Source organism: Homarus americanus, unplaced genomic scaffold (genome assembly GCF_018991925.1).
Source record: "Homarus americanus isolate GMGI-L3 unplaced genomic scaffold, GMGI_Hamer_2.0 scaffold40856, whole genome shotgun sequence".
Taxonomy (NCBI): Eukaryota; Metazoa; Arthropoda; class Malacostraca; order Decapoda; family Nephropidae; genus Homarus; species Homarus americanus.
The window spans coordinates 7,580,274-7,598,697 of NW_024734615.1; the positions used below are offsets into that span (position 1 = coordinate 7,580,274).

Sequence of the window (18,424 nt, forward strand, 5' to 3'; positions counted from 1 at the left end):
CAGAAACACACTAGAACTCATAAATCACTACTTTAATATAATACAGGTGATTAATTTTTATATCTTTTGCAAAATATATGACGTTTATATACAAATTATATGCTGTCTTGCAAGGATTCTAGCAATGCAAATTATATTCCCCTGACTTTAATCTGTGGTATTTTATAACAAAAACTTTAAGCCTAAAACCCTAAAACCATCAAACCCTGGCAGGAAAGATGGGGGAGGGGGGGTGATATGTTTGACAGTGGTATTTATCAATCCTTAAGAGTGACTAAGTTTTTCTCTTATAAAATGTCACTGAACTGACCTGGGAGAATATAATTTACATTGCTGAGATTCTTATAAGATATTGATTAATTTGAATATAGACATGCTACAGGTTGACAACCCTTTATCCGAAATTCCAAAAACCGAAAAGCTCTGAAAACCGAAAGCTTTTTTTGTGGATAATTTTTTTTTTTTTTTTAAACAGGTATTAGCCCACCAGGGCATAGATCACTGACCCACATCGGAGCCTGGGGGGCGAAAATGTAATAGTAATAATAATTATAATAATAATAATTATTCATAGTAAATAAAATTTTTAATAAAAAATACACAAAAATAAAATAATAATGATAACAATAATAATAATAATAATAAAATATAATAAAAATTAATAATAATAATAATAATAATAATAACAATAATACTGTAATAATAAAATAATAATAAAGAATTACAAGAATGAAAAAAAGATCAAAAGTGAGAAACACGACCTAGATCTATGATTTATTATTATTACTATTATTATAATTTTATTCTATTTTCGCCCCCCCCCCAGACCCCAATGTGGGTCAGTGACTTGTGCCCGGATGGACTAAAAAAAAAAAAAAAAAAAAAAAATTCTGAAAACCGAAAAATTCCAAAATCCGAAATGTCTCTGGCCCCAAGGATTTCGGATAAGGGATTGTCAACCTGTATAGACAAAAATTTTAGTAATCATTTAGTACATTATTTTAAGTACATGTACAGTACAGCTTTGCCCTTAGGACAGTGTGTGCATGTTAAATTATTAAAAATAAATGAAGAAAGTTACATATGTCAAGCCAAAAATATTAGTTTAGTTGAAAAACTTTATGGAGACAGACCTGTGTTGTTTTTAGATTATTCATCCCCTTCGAACGTCACTGTGGGGGATCATCAAGGTCAGATAACGATGCAGGGTAGGATGTGGGCAGCTCAAAGTCACTGCGAGAAGTTGAGGGCATTGGCTGTTCTGCTGACGATGTTGATGCTGAGGTTTTCTTAAAGAACATGGTGATGGGAAGCTGTCTTTGTTATTTCTTAAGCTGCTGGAACATATTCTTATACTGAGCCATGCTTGTACGACCTCGTGAGAAGTTGATACTGCGCTCCATATAGGGGTTATACTCAGACACTAAGTTTTTCAAGTGCTCGGCCACCGGAAACACTTCACTAAACTTGTGTATACAGCTCCTCCCCTACTTACGACCTGCCTCAGTCGTAACAAAATTTTGTCAAATTACGTATTTTCGAGTCCCAACTTCTGTACACAGACAAAATTTTTGTTTGTAATTCCCTTTAAAATGGCTGACAAGCTTAAAAGTGAGAGTTTTGTGGTGCTGAGAAGAAAAAGAGACACCCAATTTAGATTTTCTATGTATTATTTAAGCATTTTCAACTTACGACCTGGATTTGGGTCACTAACCCCGTCGTAAGTCGGGGAGGAACTGTATCCCAACGTGCTGGCTCTTCTTATTCTTCATCATTGTCATCACCACTGCCGTCTTCTTCGTCCGCTCTCACTATTTCCTCCAACTAAGCATCAGTCAGAGTGTCCCTGTGCCCTTCAATTAACTCCTCAATTTCCTGCTCGACCATGTCTTCAAATCCATCACCGCTTACAGCCCTGGCCACCGTCATGATGTGCTTAACTTCAGCGTCAATGGTAGGGAATCCTTTGAAGTCATGCACACTGTCACTCCACAGTGGCCGCCAACACGAATTAACCGACTCTGGTTTCAGTGCAGCCATGGCTTCCTTCACAAAAGTGATGCAATTGGCAATGCCGAATTCCTTCCAGCATGCCATAACACTGTTGTTAGTGCTGTCTTCCATGGCGTTGCGAATGCAGACGAAGGCGAGGCATGTGTACGCTGCCCTAAAGCACTGAATCACGTCCTGGTCGAGAGGATGGAGGTGGTATTGGGTGGATGGAACGTGTGCGAATTTTATGGTATCTGGGTGGCCTGGTGCATTGTCAACGACCAGCAACACCTTGAAAGACAAGCCCACCTTCTCCAGGTAGCTCTTTACCTAGGGATAGAACATTTGTGGAACCACTCAAGGAAAAGCATTGCTGTCACCCAGACTGTCTTGTTTGACTGCCAGTAGACAGGGAGGAGATTCTTATTTTTTCCCTTCAGAGCACAAGGGTTGGCAGACCTATAAATCATGCCTGGCTTTATCATATGCCCTGCTGCGTTGCCACATAGTAGGAGGGTGACGCGGTCCTTCGCAGCCTTTAACCCGGGGGCCTGCTTCTCAGACTTGGATATGTAGGTTCTGGTTGGCATTTTCTTCCAAAACAAACCTGTTTCTTCAGCGTTGAAGACCTGCTCTGGAAGACATCAATATTCCTCAATTTCCTGAATTCATCTGGGAACACCCATGCAGTTGACTCGTCCGCTGATGCTGATTCGCCAGTGATTCTAATATTTTTCAGGTTGAAACGCTTTTTGAAACTGTTGAGCCAACCTGCACTGGCTTTAAAATTCTTCTCAGAGCTGGTGGATGCTTCACCCTGAGGAACCTCAGATTTAAACTGGTCATAAAGACTCAGTGCCTTCTCCCTTAGCATGTTGCCGTCGATGGGGATATGTTTCTGGTTCATATCCTCTACTCGGATGTTTAATGCCTTCTCCACCTTCACTAGAGTTACATCTCTAACCTGGCTAGTTACCTTAGCAGTAAATGAGGCACTTTTAGAGACGGTTTCACGAATTTCCTTCTCCCGAATCTTAATGGACCTCACGCTTGATTCATTGCGGCCTTTCCTCTGTGCCACAGCAGCGACCGACATCCCGCCTTTTATTAAGTCTAAAACGGCCACTTTTTCTTCCAAGGTCATCACAGAGCGTTGTTTCTTTGCTGGAGGACCAGAGGCAGAGGTTGGTTTGTGTTTGGGCATTATGAACGAGTACTTGCAAGAGGTTTAAGCGCAATAAATTGACACACACGAGAGGCAGGTGTTCCTCTGACAATACCCATGCGGCAACTGAAGACAGAGGTGGGATGGCGGGAGTGGAGCTTTGGCGGGCTTATGACCCATTTTGAAAATTTTAAGTTTGAAATTGGAAATTGTAACCTAACCCCCGGGGTAATCCACATATAGTTGAATACCCGTAAGTTCCGAGTCTACTGTATTAATTTTTTAACACTATTTCATTGTGTTTAAATGGTAAAGTTAGTCTATATTCTTGAGGAAATGTATATTAAGGTGATTTAATACTTATGGGCACAAGATAATTCTAGTAACATCCCCATTAGCCAGAACATTTGGTGTAGAACATTTCCACTTTCCAGGTTTGAGAGATATCCCCAGGTATTGAGGTAATTTCTCTTACTATCTGCTGTAGTAGGTGCTGCTAACTGTCACTCTCCTCTCCCTCCATGAAGGAGGTATTATACATGCACTGTATTCTGTACATACACCCTTTGTTGGAAAACAATGTTGAGCTAAACACAACACTGTATTTTACTAGTAGCTACTGCACTGTATATGCATACCAGCTCAGGGAAGTTTCTGTTCATAGACATAATTTAAATCTATTACATCAATGCTGTACACTGCAAATGACAATTACTATTGTAAAAGCAGCAAACCAGTAGTAGTGTCCTCTGAATTACAAATAAATGCAAGTTTGGTTTATTATTATTATTATGTGAATATTATGGGTATAACCGTATATGGTGCAATATCATCTTGAATTGCTTTTTTTTTATAACAGCACTGTAAATATATGAACATTACCGGTATTGAACATGCTGTACCTATCTCGTTTTCCCTTGCAAAAATAATAAAGGGAAGGATGGTCATATACTTAACATCCCCTGTAAAATACACAAAATTTACATTAGTCAGCTACAAATGGACACATTTTGTAACAATGTACAGGGATTCCCATTAACCTTCAGACCCTCGTAAGACCTGCATAACCCGCGACAGGCATATTTCGGTAAAAAAAAATATAAAATAAAACTTTTTAAAAATCCTTTGTCACCTTATAAATATAAGAAAAATACCAGAAGAACGTATTGTACTTGCATTCAACTTTCATTGTAGCATGGGTGGAGTGTTGATGAGCAGTGTCAAGTAATGAAAGATGTCTTTTTTGAAGCTGCTGCTCACAGCCCAGAGCAAGCGGGAAGTGATGTTGACACACACTTGCAACACACAATTCTTACTTGAAGACACTTGTATTTCATATTTCTATTTTATAGCTTCTACAAAACACAAAATATTCCTAGTTTCCTCAAAAGAACTACCGGTATAAATTACTGAACAGTAGGAATATTCAGGTAGCACAAAACTTCTTAATGTACTGTTTTCTTATCACTATTTTCAAATATATACACTATTTACATATCCTGAATTTAGAACTTCTTGATCTATGCAAGTCTTTGAAACACAATATGCACAAGGCAATTCTGTACTCCTTGCACCAATCGTAACATCTTTACACCTTGGTTCACGCCTGGTTGTGTTACTGCACCCGTAGCACTTCCAGTGGCCCTTTGATTTGGCACCCACAGGTGGCAAATCCTTCAGGAAGTGGTGAGAAATAAAATCCTGGGCTAGAAAGCTGTCGGGAACTACTAGTCGCATGATGTCTTGGTGCAGCAGGTTGCAGCACACCATAAGTCTGCAAGATTGTAGTGGATTCCTCCCCTACAAACGCTGTTTGTCGCTGAGTAGCTGACCCCGCGAATTCTCCAGTGTATGCCTCGTGGTCTAGGTCAACCAGCGCCGCCTTACATGACGGAGGTCAACTATTAAGCCACGCCTACCTCCGCTATATAAGACCTGACCTCGTGGTGACCTGGCTCTCTCTGTTTCTACCCAGTGCCACCAGCAAGCAACACCCCCTCCTCCTCCGAGCCAGCCTGGCGGCTGCTGCTCCCGCCAGCGACATTGGTGTCCCTCAAGCCGCGTGTCCCTCCTCTGGGCACCCTCACCACCCAGCTCTCTCTACTCAATGCTTATTACCATGCTACCTACCCAGCAACAAGCTGCATTGTACATCCAATACAATATGTATACAGTGAGCACATTGTGAGTTTCCTTTCTCCATCCCATCCTGAGTGTGAAGCAATATCTCATAATCCTACAAATGGTGACCCCGGAGTGATGCACTCACACAGGATGGAGCTGAAACTGATCACTCTCCCAGTCTTCAAGCAACATGGAAGACTGGCTTATCCACACAGAAGCAGCTCTCATCGGCTCTACAGCTACTGTCTCTACACCACAGGTTAGACACCCTAGAGCAGCTCTGCTACTCTAAGCAGACAGCCGCTCTTCTTCCTGCCCCAAGCACCACATCCTACCGACCCCAACACACCCGTCCTGCCTCAGACGCTGCCCCCGGCCCAGCAGTACATCCTGCCGCTTCTCCTGATGCAGCCCCTGCTCCCGACGCGGCCCATGCGCCTGACCCAGGCCCACACACCCCAGCAGGCGCATCTGAGGACTCTGTACCTGCCGCGAGGGAAGCTCAACATTCATCGCCTCCACAACCCTCCTTCTCCCTCTTTTCTCCCACAGATCTCGTGTATATAGACAGAGTTGCCCCCCTAGCGGTCAGCTCATCCACGCCCTCGCCGTTATGTCTCACATGTGGCATGCATCGCCCGTTCTGCCTCACATGTGGCACGCAACCCTGCCAACCTCCAGCCTCCCGCCGCGCCCGGAGGGGAAGGGGAGTATTGTAGTGGATTCCTCCCCTACAAGCACCGAACCTTCTCCAATTCCCCAGTCTACGCCTCCAGCGCCGCACACGGAGCGGGGGTCAACTATCTACCCACGCCTACCCCCGCCTTATAGGGCCTGACAACGCAGTAACCAGCCTCTCTCTTTTTCTACACAGTGCCACTAGCAAGCAACATCTCCGCCTCCGCTCCTGCCTGGCGGCCCTCGCTCCCGCTGGCGACCATGGCGACCCGCAAGCTGGTCCTCCTCTGAGCATCCTCACCAACCAGCTCTCTCTACATCACGCTTGTAACCACGCTGCCACTTCCCAGCACCAAGCTGCACTGTACATCCAATACAATATGTATACAGAGAGCACATTGTGAGTTTCCCTTCTCCATCCCATCCTGAGTGTGAAACAAAAATCTCGAAACCCCACAATTGGTGAACCCCGGAGATTCGCACTCACACAGGATGGAGGAGAAATAACATCTCGTACCCCACAAATGGTGACCCCCGGAGATTCGCACTCACACAGGATGGAGGAGAAACCGATCACTCTCCCAGTCTTCAAGCAACATGGAAGACTGGCTTATCCACACAGAGGCAGCTCTCATCGGCTCTACAGCTACTCACTCTACACCGCAGGTTAGACACCCTAGAGCAGCTCTGCTTCTCTAAGCAGACACCAGCTCCTCTTCCTGCCCCAAGCACCACGTCCAACCGACCCCAGCTGGCGCATCTGAGGACTCTGTACCTGCCGAGGGAAGCACAGCATTCATCACCCCCACACACTGTTTTTTTTTCCCCTCAGGCACTCCCTGCTATTGTCCTGCACCCTGCTGCTGTCGTGGACCCTGCTGCTGTTGTAGAACCTGCTCCTATCATAGACCCTCCTCCTGACGTCGCCCCTGACCCAGTCATCCCAGCCAGTGACCATGAGGACGCTGCCCCTGCAGCGACAGAAGCACAACATTCATCGCCCCCACACACCCTTTTTCTCCCTCTCTTCTCCCACAGATCTCGTGTGTCTAGACAGTTCTCTCCTCTAGCGGCCGGCTCATCCACGCCCTCGCCGTTATGTCTCACATGTGGCATGCACCGCCCGTTCTGCCTCATATGTGGGATGCCATCCTGCAGACAACAAGTCTCCTACACCGCCTGGAGGGAAAGGGGGAGTATTGTAGTGGATTCCTCCCCTACAAATGCTGTTTGTTGCTGAGTAGCCGACCCTGCAAATTCCCCAGTGTATACCTCATGGTCTAGGTCAACCAGCGCCTCCTCACATGACGGAGGTCAACTATTAAGCCACACCTACCTCCGCTATATAAGACCTGACCTCATGGTGACCTGGCTCTCTCTGTTTCTACCCAGTGCCACCAGCAAGCAACACCCCCTTCCTCCTCCGCGCCAGCCTGGCGGCTGCCGCTCCCTCTAGCGACCTTGGCGTCCCTCAAGCCGCGTGTCCCTCCTCTGGGCACCCTCACCACCCAGCTCTCTCTACTCAATGCTTATTACTATGCTACCTACCCAGCAACAAGCTGCATTGTACATCCAATACAATATGTATACAGTGAGCACATTGTGAGTTTCCTTTCTCCTTCCCATCCTGAGTGTGAACCAATATCTCATAACCCTACAATACAGTGCAGGAATTATTATGAAACATGAAGAAGGCATTAGAACCAATGCACTCTGTAAAGAAAATGGCATGTCATCATCGACTGCCTCTACAATCTGCTGTTTGATATGTAAACAAAGCTGCCGGTAATATGACATACACAGTACACACCTCAAAGTAAGTTAAAATACAGTGTTACCGCCACAGTAAGATAAACATGAGAGAGAGAGAGAGAGAGAGAGAGAGAGAGGTTGAGATGTTACCGCCACAGTAAGATAAACATGAGAGAGAGAGAGAGGGTGAGAAGGGGGGGCAGTGATGACAACGTGTTTGTTGGTCGTCTAATATAAAACAGATGCCCTCGCCTAGGGCTGCGATTGGATGGCGATTGCTCAGTAGTCTACCAATTCTTGCAGAAGAAACAACACGCTGGTCGAACCCAAGACCCTAAAACGTAAATATAAACTCTAAATAACTTTAATAAGTATATTTATGTACTGTAATTTGATCATATTATACAACTTGTCTCCTGATGTATCAACAGATGTAACATGTGAGTTATACTTAAGATGTTAACAGGCTATATACTGTATATTGATTGTATTATTCATTCTATGTGTCCTGAGGTGACAGCATTTGTTATATGTGAATTGTTCTTTAACAGGTTTTGACCGAATTATATGGTACGCATCAACGTTGAGGGTTTATTTCTCCAGCAACAAACCAATAACGCTCCTATGAGCGTTAACAGTTAAAACGTATACGGGAGGACTGTCGAAGGACCAACGCCGGAGTTCAGCGTGGGAGAGCATAGGCTCGTCGATCGCCCACCCACCCATAGTGGGTGGATCAAGTGGGTGGATCACGTGCGTCGTCAGCAGCGAGACAGTGATAGCGAGTGCTCTGTGTTTGAGTGAAGTGTCTTAAATCCCTGGACAGTGTCGTAAAGCTTCGGTCTGCGCGTATGTGGCTGTGAGCGTTCGGGGCTGTGAGCGTTCATTTCCGAACAGGGAGGCCGCGCACCTAGTGAGCTAAGGTTTCAGAACACCCGGACAGTGTCGTAATGTTTGGTCTGGGCGGACTGGTAGTTAGCGTTCGCTCGGACACGCACGCAAGTGATTATAACTAACAGCTGATCTTCCTATACCAGTGACACCATAGTATATCAAACAATGATGATAAGGAACCATGAAGAAATACATAAATGAAAGGGATTTGTGGGTTAAGTGTATACAACATTCAGGTTATATGTACATGCATGTATATATGTATATATAAGTCTTGATAAAATCACACGGGAAAATGGAAACAACGGAGTACCTTAGCTCTGAAGATGTCTTGAATAAAGACGAAAGCTAAGGTACTCCGTTGTTTCCATTTTCCCGTGTGATTTTATCAAGATTTATCTTATCCACGTTTTCATTGTGGATTTACATGAAGTATATATAAGTATGTGTGTGTGTAATTAAGAAATAACAACGAAGGTTGTGACAAGTCGTAACGTTGTACAAGTAAGGGCGCTGCAGTAGTGTTTGTGACATCAGTTGTGTAACGAGTCCCTACATTGATTGTGGGTCTCTGTGGTTGTGTTAGTGTGACATCCTAGCTCGTGTGTGACATCACTCGTGCGCATGGCACGCGTCTGTGTGACATCAACTCCAATTGTGTGACATCAACTCGAGTCTCACTGCAGTCGTGTTTGTGTGACATCACTCGTGCGTGCGTATTGCACGTTACGTGTCTGAGGAACGTCGCTCGTGTGTCACCACTGTGGTCGTGATTGTATGACATCGCTTATATTACTTCAGTTGTATTACAGATTGAGAATACGAAATAGAATACATTCAATGGAATGTATATATTTCAGTATTCAAGCAAGGACGTCGTTCGTGTGTGGCATCACTGTGGGCGCGTTAGTGTGATATCGTCGCTCGTGTATGACATCACTGTGGTTGTGTTTGGGTGACATCACTCGTGCGTAGTGCACGTCACGTGTCTGAGGGACGTCGCTCGTTTGTCACCACTGTAATCGTGATTGTATGACATCGCTTATATTACTTCAGTTGTATTATAGGTTGAAACTGCGTGGCATCAATTCCAATTGTGCGACATCAATTTGAGTCTCATTGTGGTCGTGATTGTATGACATCGCTTATATTACTTCACTTGTATTACAGGTTGAAACTGTGTGACATCAACTCCAATTGTGTGACATCAACTCGAGTATCATTGTGGTCGTGATTGTATGACATCGCTTATATTACTTCAGTTGTATTACAGGTTGAAACTGTGTGACATCAACTCGAGTCTCATTGTGGTCGTGATTGTATGACATCACTTATATTACTTCAGGTGTATAACAGGTTGAAACTGTGTGACATCAACTCCTATTGTGTGACATCAACTCAAGTCTCATTGTGGTCGTGATTGTAAGACATCGCTTATATTACTTCAGTTGTATGACATCGCTTATACGACTTCAGTTGTATGACATCGCTTACATGACTTCAGATTGTATGACATCATTTGTATAACCTCAGTTATATGACATCTTTATAAACAAGCAGATGTGTCAGTTGAAGAGCGTTCCTGCTTAACCGAACGTCTCTATAGCTGTCCACTGTGTCACCAGTCATGGAAGGAAACAAAGCAGAGACCAGCCTAACCAGCATAGAAGACCTGGAGGCCCTGAACGACCGAAATGCTAACCGGTCACTCACACAGCCAGGGTAATCGGGGTATTAACAGCTGACGCTCACCCAATTGACGGCAATGATGCAGAATATGAAAGATCATATGGAGCAACTTCAGACTTTTGGCTATACGGAGGACTTTGGTGAGATGCTGTCATTACCATGAGGAAAACCCTTTCTGGAAACGAGTGAAGTGATGACAGCCACAATGAGGTACGCACGGGACACACGTTGTCAACCGGCGGAATCAGGAGTGTCTAGCTGCTACACCTCGACACCCACCCAAGGAGGGTTCCCAACACTCAGCCTCTTTCGGGACGGGAACATCCCATTGGAGGGAGAGGGAACGTGTTTCCACCCGTCATACCCACTTCCCGGAAGCATTGACACTCAGGAACCCATAGTCACTGAACACCAGCCGATGCAGCACCATACTTCACAGACAGCTCGGTGGACCCAAAATATCATAGATCCGGAGTGGCCTTCTACGCCCATGGTCAGACCCTCAGCTGGAAACTTCTAATGACTGCGCTACGCTACAAATAGAGTTAGTAGTTATCTTAAAGACCCAAACAAACCACGCACCACCTTCTCCGGGTCATCACACGATACCTATCACCCAGATAGTGTAGGAAGTATCCTTCCCAGCAAGTGTGGACCCCAGCTCGGGGGGCGCGCCACTCCGAAACTGACCACGTCCAAGAGTGTGGGGTTGGTGGTAAGCGTTCACTGAACGGGGGTCCGCTTACACTTGCAAACCTGCAGTATCCTTTCATACCTGCAGGTAGGATAACCTCCATCCCCAATCCCAAATCCGGCCTGGCTGCTCCAAGAGCTCCACCCGGAACCACCAAACGGGCCGCCTACAGGAAAAGGTCCGTGTCGGACTACGGTCCTACAATCTCAACAACAACAGAGGATCGCGGAAAGGGGTTATCACTACTAGAGACACGACCTTCCTGAAACCGAAACTGACAAAGAAACGCTATATACTTCAAGAGGACTCTCGACGCTCACCTTAACCACGGAGCCGGGAATATTTCACCAGGGGGAGCGCGGAGGTACTTCCGAGCATCAAAGAGTACTTCCGAGCATCGAACTCGCTCTCCGAAACCACTAACATTGATGAAGGACCATAAGTGACGACTATGTGAATAACGTTCATAAATACAAAGGGAAGCAAGGAAAGCCTCCTGGAATCGAGTGGATGTTGGAATTCACTATGGATATGGTTGACAAGGACTGGAGGAACCAAACTGAATATATGTAGACTCATCTTCATGCCAATCCTCGTCGAGGAAGAAACTTGTGGGTCCGGTGACATCAAGAATAAAGACAACCAGAGAAACGGACGATGAACGCTACTCGTTATGCCACGGAGATCACCTTCAGATGTGTCGGACATTCTTCAGCATGTCCACAGGGAAGTGAACTTCCCTCGTAGGGGAAGAATGTCGCTATTTTGCCAGCCTGGGTCATAATCACCGGATAACGGAGTGCAGCCAGGAGATGGTGTGTGGTATAGGTGGCTGCTCTGGAGTGCACTCGAGGCTTCTACACATCACGGGAGTTTCTGACGAGCAGTACCAAGGCTGCAAACAGAGGGAATGCCAGTTTTTCCCTCTCCATTGGCGCAATCATGAAAGAAAGAAGTAGTGTAAACGCCGAAGAGATCAGTGTAAAAGTGGTTAGCGTAGGAGAAAGAAAGAGCCGATCCATCACTATCCCCAAGGTCATTGTTGTTTCACCAGGAAGAACTGGAACTCTCAGACAATAAGAAGCTTGCCGAACAGCAATTGGCGGGACGGAAAATGCCTCCTAAAGAACCCAAGGCTCTCTCAGAGGTATCAAGAAGAGATGAGACGTCTAGTCGACGAGGGACATGCCACATCAAGAACTCAGTGTTACACCCGGGAAGATCTGGTATCTCTCACACCACCCCGTATTGAATCCCAACAAGCCAGAAAAGGTGAAAATAATTTGATTGTACAGTCAAATGTGAGTTGATGTCATTGAACAGCCAGGTAATGCAAGGGCCAGACCTTAACAGCAAATTTGATGGGAGTCCTCATCAGATTCAGACAAGGAAAGGTGGTACTCCTGGCTGATTTCGAGGTAATGTTCCATTAAGTGTGAGTAGTACCGAACATCGAGACGCCTTACGATTCTTATGGTGGACGGACGACCAGCCACCAGGGGCCCCGCCACTTACTAAATGACAGTACATCTCTTTGAAGGTATGTGTAGCCCTTCATGCATCGGATATGTGCTACAACGAACATTCCAAGATTGCAGGGAAAGTCTCCATGACGACATCAAGAAAGCGAATTGTAACTTCTACATTGACGATCTGCTTCTCTCGATAGATTCGCTGGGGAAGGCAACGATAATTACCCATTGACTGAGACAGCTGAAAAGGAAGGGCAGATTCGGTCTTACGAAGGGGGTCTGTAATCACAGGGAAGTCCTCAAAGCAATTCCACAGACAGAGAAAGCCATGGGAATAAAGGAAGTCATTTGAAAGACGACAGGCTCCCCAATGAACGAACTTTGGGAATCTTGTGGGACCTGGAAAAGGACGAACTAGAGGTCCGGGTCCAGATCCCTAAGAAACAGAGGCGAAACGAAACCTTCTGAGTATGGTCGGCCCCCATATATGACCCACTGGGACTCATCGCTCCGAGCGTCACAAGAGCCAAAATTTTATATATATATATATATATATATATATATATATATATATATATATATATATATATATATATATATATATATATATATATATATATATATATATATATATATATATATATATATATATCCCAAGATGAGTGTCGACGAGGCATTGGGTTGAATAACGAATCTCCTTCGTGTGTGGCAAGGCCAAGCTATCCCCTCTGAAACAGCAGACCATACCTCGACTCAAGCTCTGCGCGACAGTACTGGCTGCAAAGGCAGGCAAACGACTACAACGAGAACTTGAATTACAAATAGACAGAACAGTGTTCCGGACAGACAGTACGGCAGTCCTTCAATACATACGAAACACCGAAAGACGCTTCAATTCCTTCGTGACCAATCGAGTGGCAACGATACACGAGGACTCCAAGGTAGAACAATGGCGCCACGTGACGTCGGCACTGAACCCGGCCGACGACGCTAGTCATGGATTACATAGAGCAGAGCTCAATGAGGAAGGCAGGTGGATTCGAGGACCTGCTTTCCTGTTGTTGGAAGAAGACAGTTGGCCAAAGAGTCCATTGAGGATTCCAGACCTCAGAGACGGAGACCCAGAGGTGAAGAAGGAAACCACGGTGCTGACGACGAAAGTTGACCAGGGGGAGGGTACCCTCGATTAGCTATGGGCCAGGTACTCATTGTGGCATCGACTTCTGAAGAGCGTAGCGTGGATTAGAAGGTGTATAGAAGGGCGGCTTGGGAAGCAAAAGAACAAGCATCACCGAGAAAATCGGCTCCAGGTCAACAAATTGGAAGAGGCGAAATTAGCCGTCTTAAGATTGATGCAAAGGAAAGGATTCCCTCGAGAACTAGGAATGTTACAGTACAACAGGGACAACCCGTGAGAGATAGCGAAATAAGGCGGCTGGAACCTCATCTAGACACGGACGGTCTGATCAGAGTAGGTGGCCGACTGAAACACGCCGCTCTCCACCCAGACCGGGAGAATTCCATACTATTGCCAAGGGACAACAGGATCACGGGACTCATCGGGAGAGAGGTACTCTCAACTAGAGCTGGACACTCAGGAAGAGAACACACTCTTGCCATAATACGTGAGACGTACTGGATACCTAAGTGCCGCAAATTACTCGACCGCACAATACGGACGTGTGTGACTTGCCGAAGAAGCAACTGGAAGCCTACCCATCAACGCCAAGCCGACCTGCCAGGAGATCGAGTGCGCCCAGGAGGCCAGCCGTTCACCTACACTGGCATTGATTGCTTCAGCCCTTCTTTTTTGGTTAAACAAGGACGAGCCCGGGCGAAGAGATGGGGATGCTTATTCACCTGCATGACCACCAGAGCCATACACCTAGAAGTCCTCACCTCACTAGACACCGACTCGTTCCCCAATGCCCTGACAAGATGCACCTCCCGCAGGGGACCTCCCAAGCGTGTTCGGTCTGACAGGGGAACCAACATGATTGGAGCTAGCCGAGATTTACGAGAGCCGGTGAACGGCTGGAACAACAGTGACAAGGTCAGGAATGCCCTCCTACAGAAACAAATAGAATGGCAGTTCAACCCCCCGACAGCCCCTCACATGGGAGGAGTGTGGGAGCAACAAATCCGCAATGTAAGGAAGGTCCTCCAGGGAGTGGTGGGCACCCAGACACTAGACGATGAACGCCTCAGCACTGTGTTCTGCGCTGTAGAAGAGATTATCAACGGAAGGCCCATCACTCCAGTGTCTGACTACCCAAAGCATCTAGAAGCACTAACGCCGCTTCACATACTACGGATGAACCCGGAGACACTGTCCACCGGAGGCGATCGGTCCATGACAGAAGGGTACCGACGAAGATGGACGTATACCCAATTCATTGCGGACCAATTTTGGAAAGGTGGGTAAAAGAATATCTCCAACATTACGTCAGCGACAAAGGTTCTTCAAAACTCGCCGTAATCTCCACGCTGGGGATATCGTGATCATCTCTGGACAACCCCTTCCCAGGAGTCAGTGGATGCTAGGGAGAGTACAGGAGGCTCTACCGAGCAAAGATGGCCTGGTGCGAAGTGTTAAAGTGAAGACAAAGGACTCAGTGTAAATACGCCTAGTGACGAAACTCTGCCTGTTGGGAGGGGTTGGAGAGTGAATCAAATAATATGCTGTGATTTCGTGCGAAGCCCGACAGGGGGAGTGTTACTGCCAGAGTTAGATAAACATGAGACAGAGAGAGAGGTTGAGATGTTACCGCCACAGTAAGATAAACATGAGAGAGAGAGAGAGAGGGTGAGAAGGCAGTGCTGACAAAGTGTTTGTTGGTCGTGTCTAATATAAAACAGATGCCCTCGCCTAGGGCTGCGATTGGATGGCGATTGCTCAGTAGTCTACCAATTCTTGCAGAAGAAACAACACGCTGGTCCAACCCAAGACCCTAAAACGTAAATATAAACTCTAAATAACTTTAATAAGTATATTTATGTACTGTAATTTGATCATATTATACAACTTGTCTCCTGATGTATCAACAGATGTAACATGTGAGTTATACTGAAGATGTTAACAGGCTATGTACTGTATATTGATTGTATTATTCATTCTATGTGTCCTGAGATGACAGCATTTGTTATATGTGAATTGTTCTTTAACAGGTTTTGACCGAATTATATGGTACGCGTCAACGTTGAGGGTTTATTTCTCCAGCAACAAACCAATAACGCTCCTATGAGCGTTAACATACAGTATTCTATCGTTTTTTATTTACTAATGTACAGTATACTGTACAGTACAGTACTGTATTTAGTTTATATTTAATGTTTTGTTAATTCTATTACTGGTATACAGTACTTTGTATGTACTTTTTCTGTGAGTTGGAACCAATTACCCAATATCCCATTGAAATAATAGATTCAGTTAACGAATTTTTCGTTTGACAACCGACTCTGTGGAAACAATTGTATTCGTTAATCAAGGGTCCACTATGGCTACAGGGAGAAAATACACACAAGCTTTTTCCTAAATGCTCACTGCTAGAATGGGGGATTTGTGTTATATGGCCGTGTGTCTTATATGCCGTAAAATACAGTTTTTTTTATGTCATTATTTACTGTTTTTATACATTTTGTACATTCCCAGGAAGATACGAACAATCAGCTTTTTCGGACAGGTGGCCCCTCCTTTTATTATTATTACCGTACTACTGTATTATTGTTATTGTTATTACACATATCAATAAAGTCCATGTACAATACTGTATTATGATTATCGTTGACGTGCATTCATCCCCTGGGTCATCCAGACACCCTTTCCCCCCTAATTGGCCTGAAGTACAAGGGTTTATTATACAGTGGTACCCGATTTACGTGGTCAATTGAACCCACAGGGTACCGTAGAAAGTGAAATCCGCGTAAAGTGAACAACAGAACATATGGGATTAATTCCAATAGAGACTGGCCCGACCCCCAAACTCCACTTTTTGACGACACAAAACTATGCTGTAGTAAAAATATTATCTTAACTTTATGATGGTATGCACGCACAATTAATATAGAAGAGGTTAGGTTAGCAAAAATAAAGGTTAAGTTAGGAAAAATAAAGGTTAGGTTAGGAATACTAAAGGTTAGGTTTAACACTTACGTTAGTAGAAGAGATGGGTCGGCATACGGGGATGGAGGCTGGTTCCGAGGCAGAGGGCAGATTACTGGCCCTCAGGTGAATCACCATCACTAGGAGAATCACCATCACTATCCGTCATAGTTGTCAGGGCCTCCCTGACAAATCCCTCAAAGTCACCTTCACTGTCACTATCACTGGCTCTGGCTGGCTGTGGTGGGTTGCGGTTGAAGAACTCGGTAATGCTTTTTTGACGGCTAGTGTTGATGTTGTCTTAAATACACCTTGATGTGCGGCTCCATAGCCTGCACCAGCCGGGTATGGAAGACTTCATAGCAGTCATCGTCATGGTCGTTGGAAGGGAAGAGCTTCAATTTCTCAGCACACTCGATGGCACCCTTAATATTACTATGCGTTAACTTGTGTTCTTCTGGGATTGACGCACCACCTTCCTCTTCACTGACGTGATCATCTTCCAACATCTCGTCGGCAGTCATTTCAGGATCTCTGATCACCTCCAGGATGTCTTCGTTGGTGGTCTCGGAGAAGCCTTCAGCTGTAATACTGTGCGCAGCTTCTCTTGCAAGGTCCAATGCCACTGTCACAGACTGAACCTCACCAGTCACAGGTTGACTCCGCCTCTCACCTGGTATACCATGCAACACATGCCTCCATGCGTGACGAATCGTAGCTATAGACAGCTGATCCCATGCCTCCACCAAGAAGTCCACAGCTTGTTTGACGTTAATTTTTTCCAAAACTGTTTGACGAGAACTTCTTGATTCACCACCTCTTGTTCCTTGTCCTCGTCCTCGTCGCTTTTGCTATCGCTATCAGTGTCACCCAGGTTACGCAACTCATCCTTGGTGTTGGTACAGTCGTTCAGGAGCTTAAATTTTTTTGCAGAGTATGCAGCTTTCACATTGCAGATCAACTCCTGGTCCATGGGCTGGATTAATGACGTAGTGTTGGGAGGAAGGAAGACCACTTTTACGTCGGGGTGACGATCCATAAGTAGTGGCGAGTGTCCTGGTGCGTTGTCAAGGAGCAACAGAATGTTGAATGGAACATTCTGTTGCTCGCAGAATTTCTTCACGTCGGGAACGAAACAGTCATCAAACCAGGAGAGTGACAGAGCAGAGAACATCCACGCCTTACGTGTGGTCAGCCAGTGGACATTAATCTTGCTCATGTCCACGTTCTTGTAGGCTTGCGGCTTGCGGGCTGTGTGAATCACCGATAACTTGGGTTTACAGGTACCGGAGGCATTGGTGGTAAAGAGGACGGTGATGTGCTCCTTCTGCAACTTCCGGCCCCGAATCTTGCTGGCAGACTGGACAACGAAGGTCTTGGAAGGTAGCTTTTTCCAAAAGAGACCGGATTCGTCCATGTTGAACACCTGGTCGTCAGTGTACTGCCCTTCCTCCATAACCTCACGTAAGAACGGAGGAAAATCTCTAGCCGCCGCACGGTCAGCACTCGCTTCTTCACCACCAATGTTGATGTTGGTGATCTTGTTCCTCTTCTTAAACCTATGCAGCCAACCAGAGGAAGCATTGAAGGGTTTGGGCTCTGCAATTCCCATCTTACGTGACACTGCTGCGTACAGTTCACGGGCGTACTCTTGAAGGGATCGCGTGTCCACCGCCATGTTGCGTCGCGCCTGACGAATCAAGTAACTCACCAGCAAATTTTCAACCATTAGCAGCACCTTGTTCTGGCAATACTTGATCATTGAAGCACCTGCAGACTTTGTGATTCTCATGTGTTCTTTGATCTTGGCTGCATCCTTCTTAATAGTACGAATCGTAGATTCGTTGACTCCATGCTGGCGC

The 18,424-nt window shown here is 45.6% G+C and overlaps 1 protein-coding gene across 1 annotated transcript; it reads right to left on the reverse strand.

Annotated features, from left to right (window-relative positions):
* Positions 1 to 1,824: 1,824 nt before the first annotated feature.
* LOC121870338 (tigger transposable element-derived protein 1-like) lies at positions 1,825 to 3,196 on the reverse strand. The gene is made up of 2 exons (XM_042372120.1): positions 2,600 to 3,196; positions 1,825 to 2,322 (listed from the first exon to the last, which is right to left on the reverse strand). The coding sequence occupies exons 1-2, from the start codon at positions 3,194 to 3,196 to the stop codon at positions 1,825 to 1,827; spliced, it is 1,095 nt and encodes a 364-aa protein (XP_042228054.1).
* Positions 3,197 to 18,424: the final 15,228 nt, after the last annotated feature.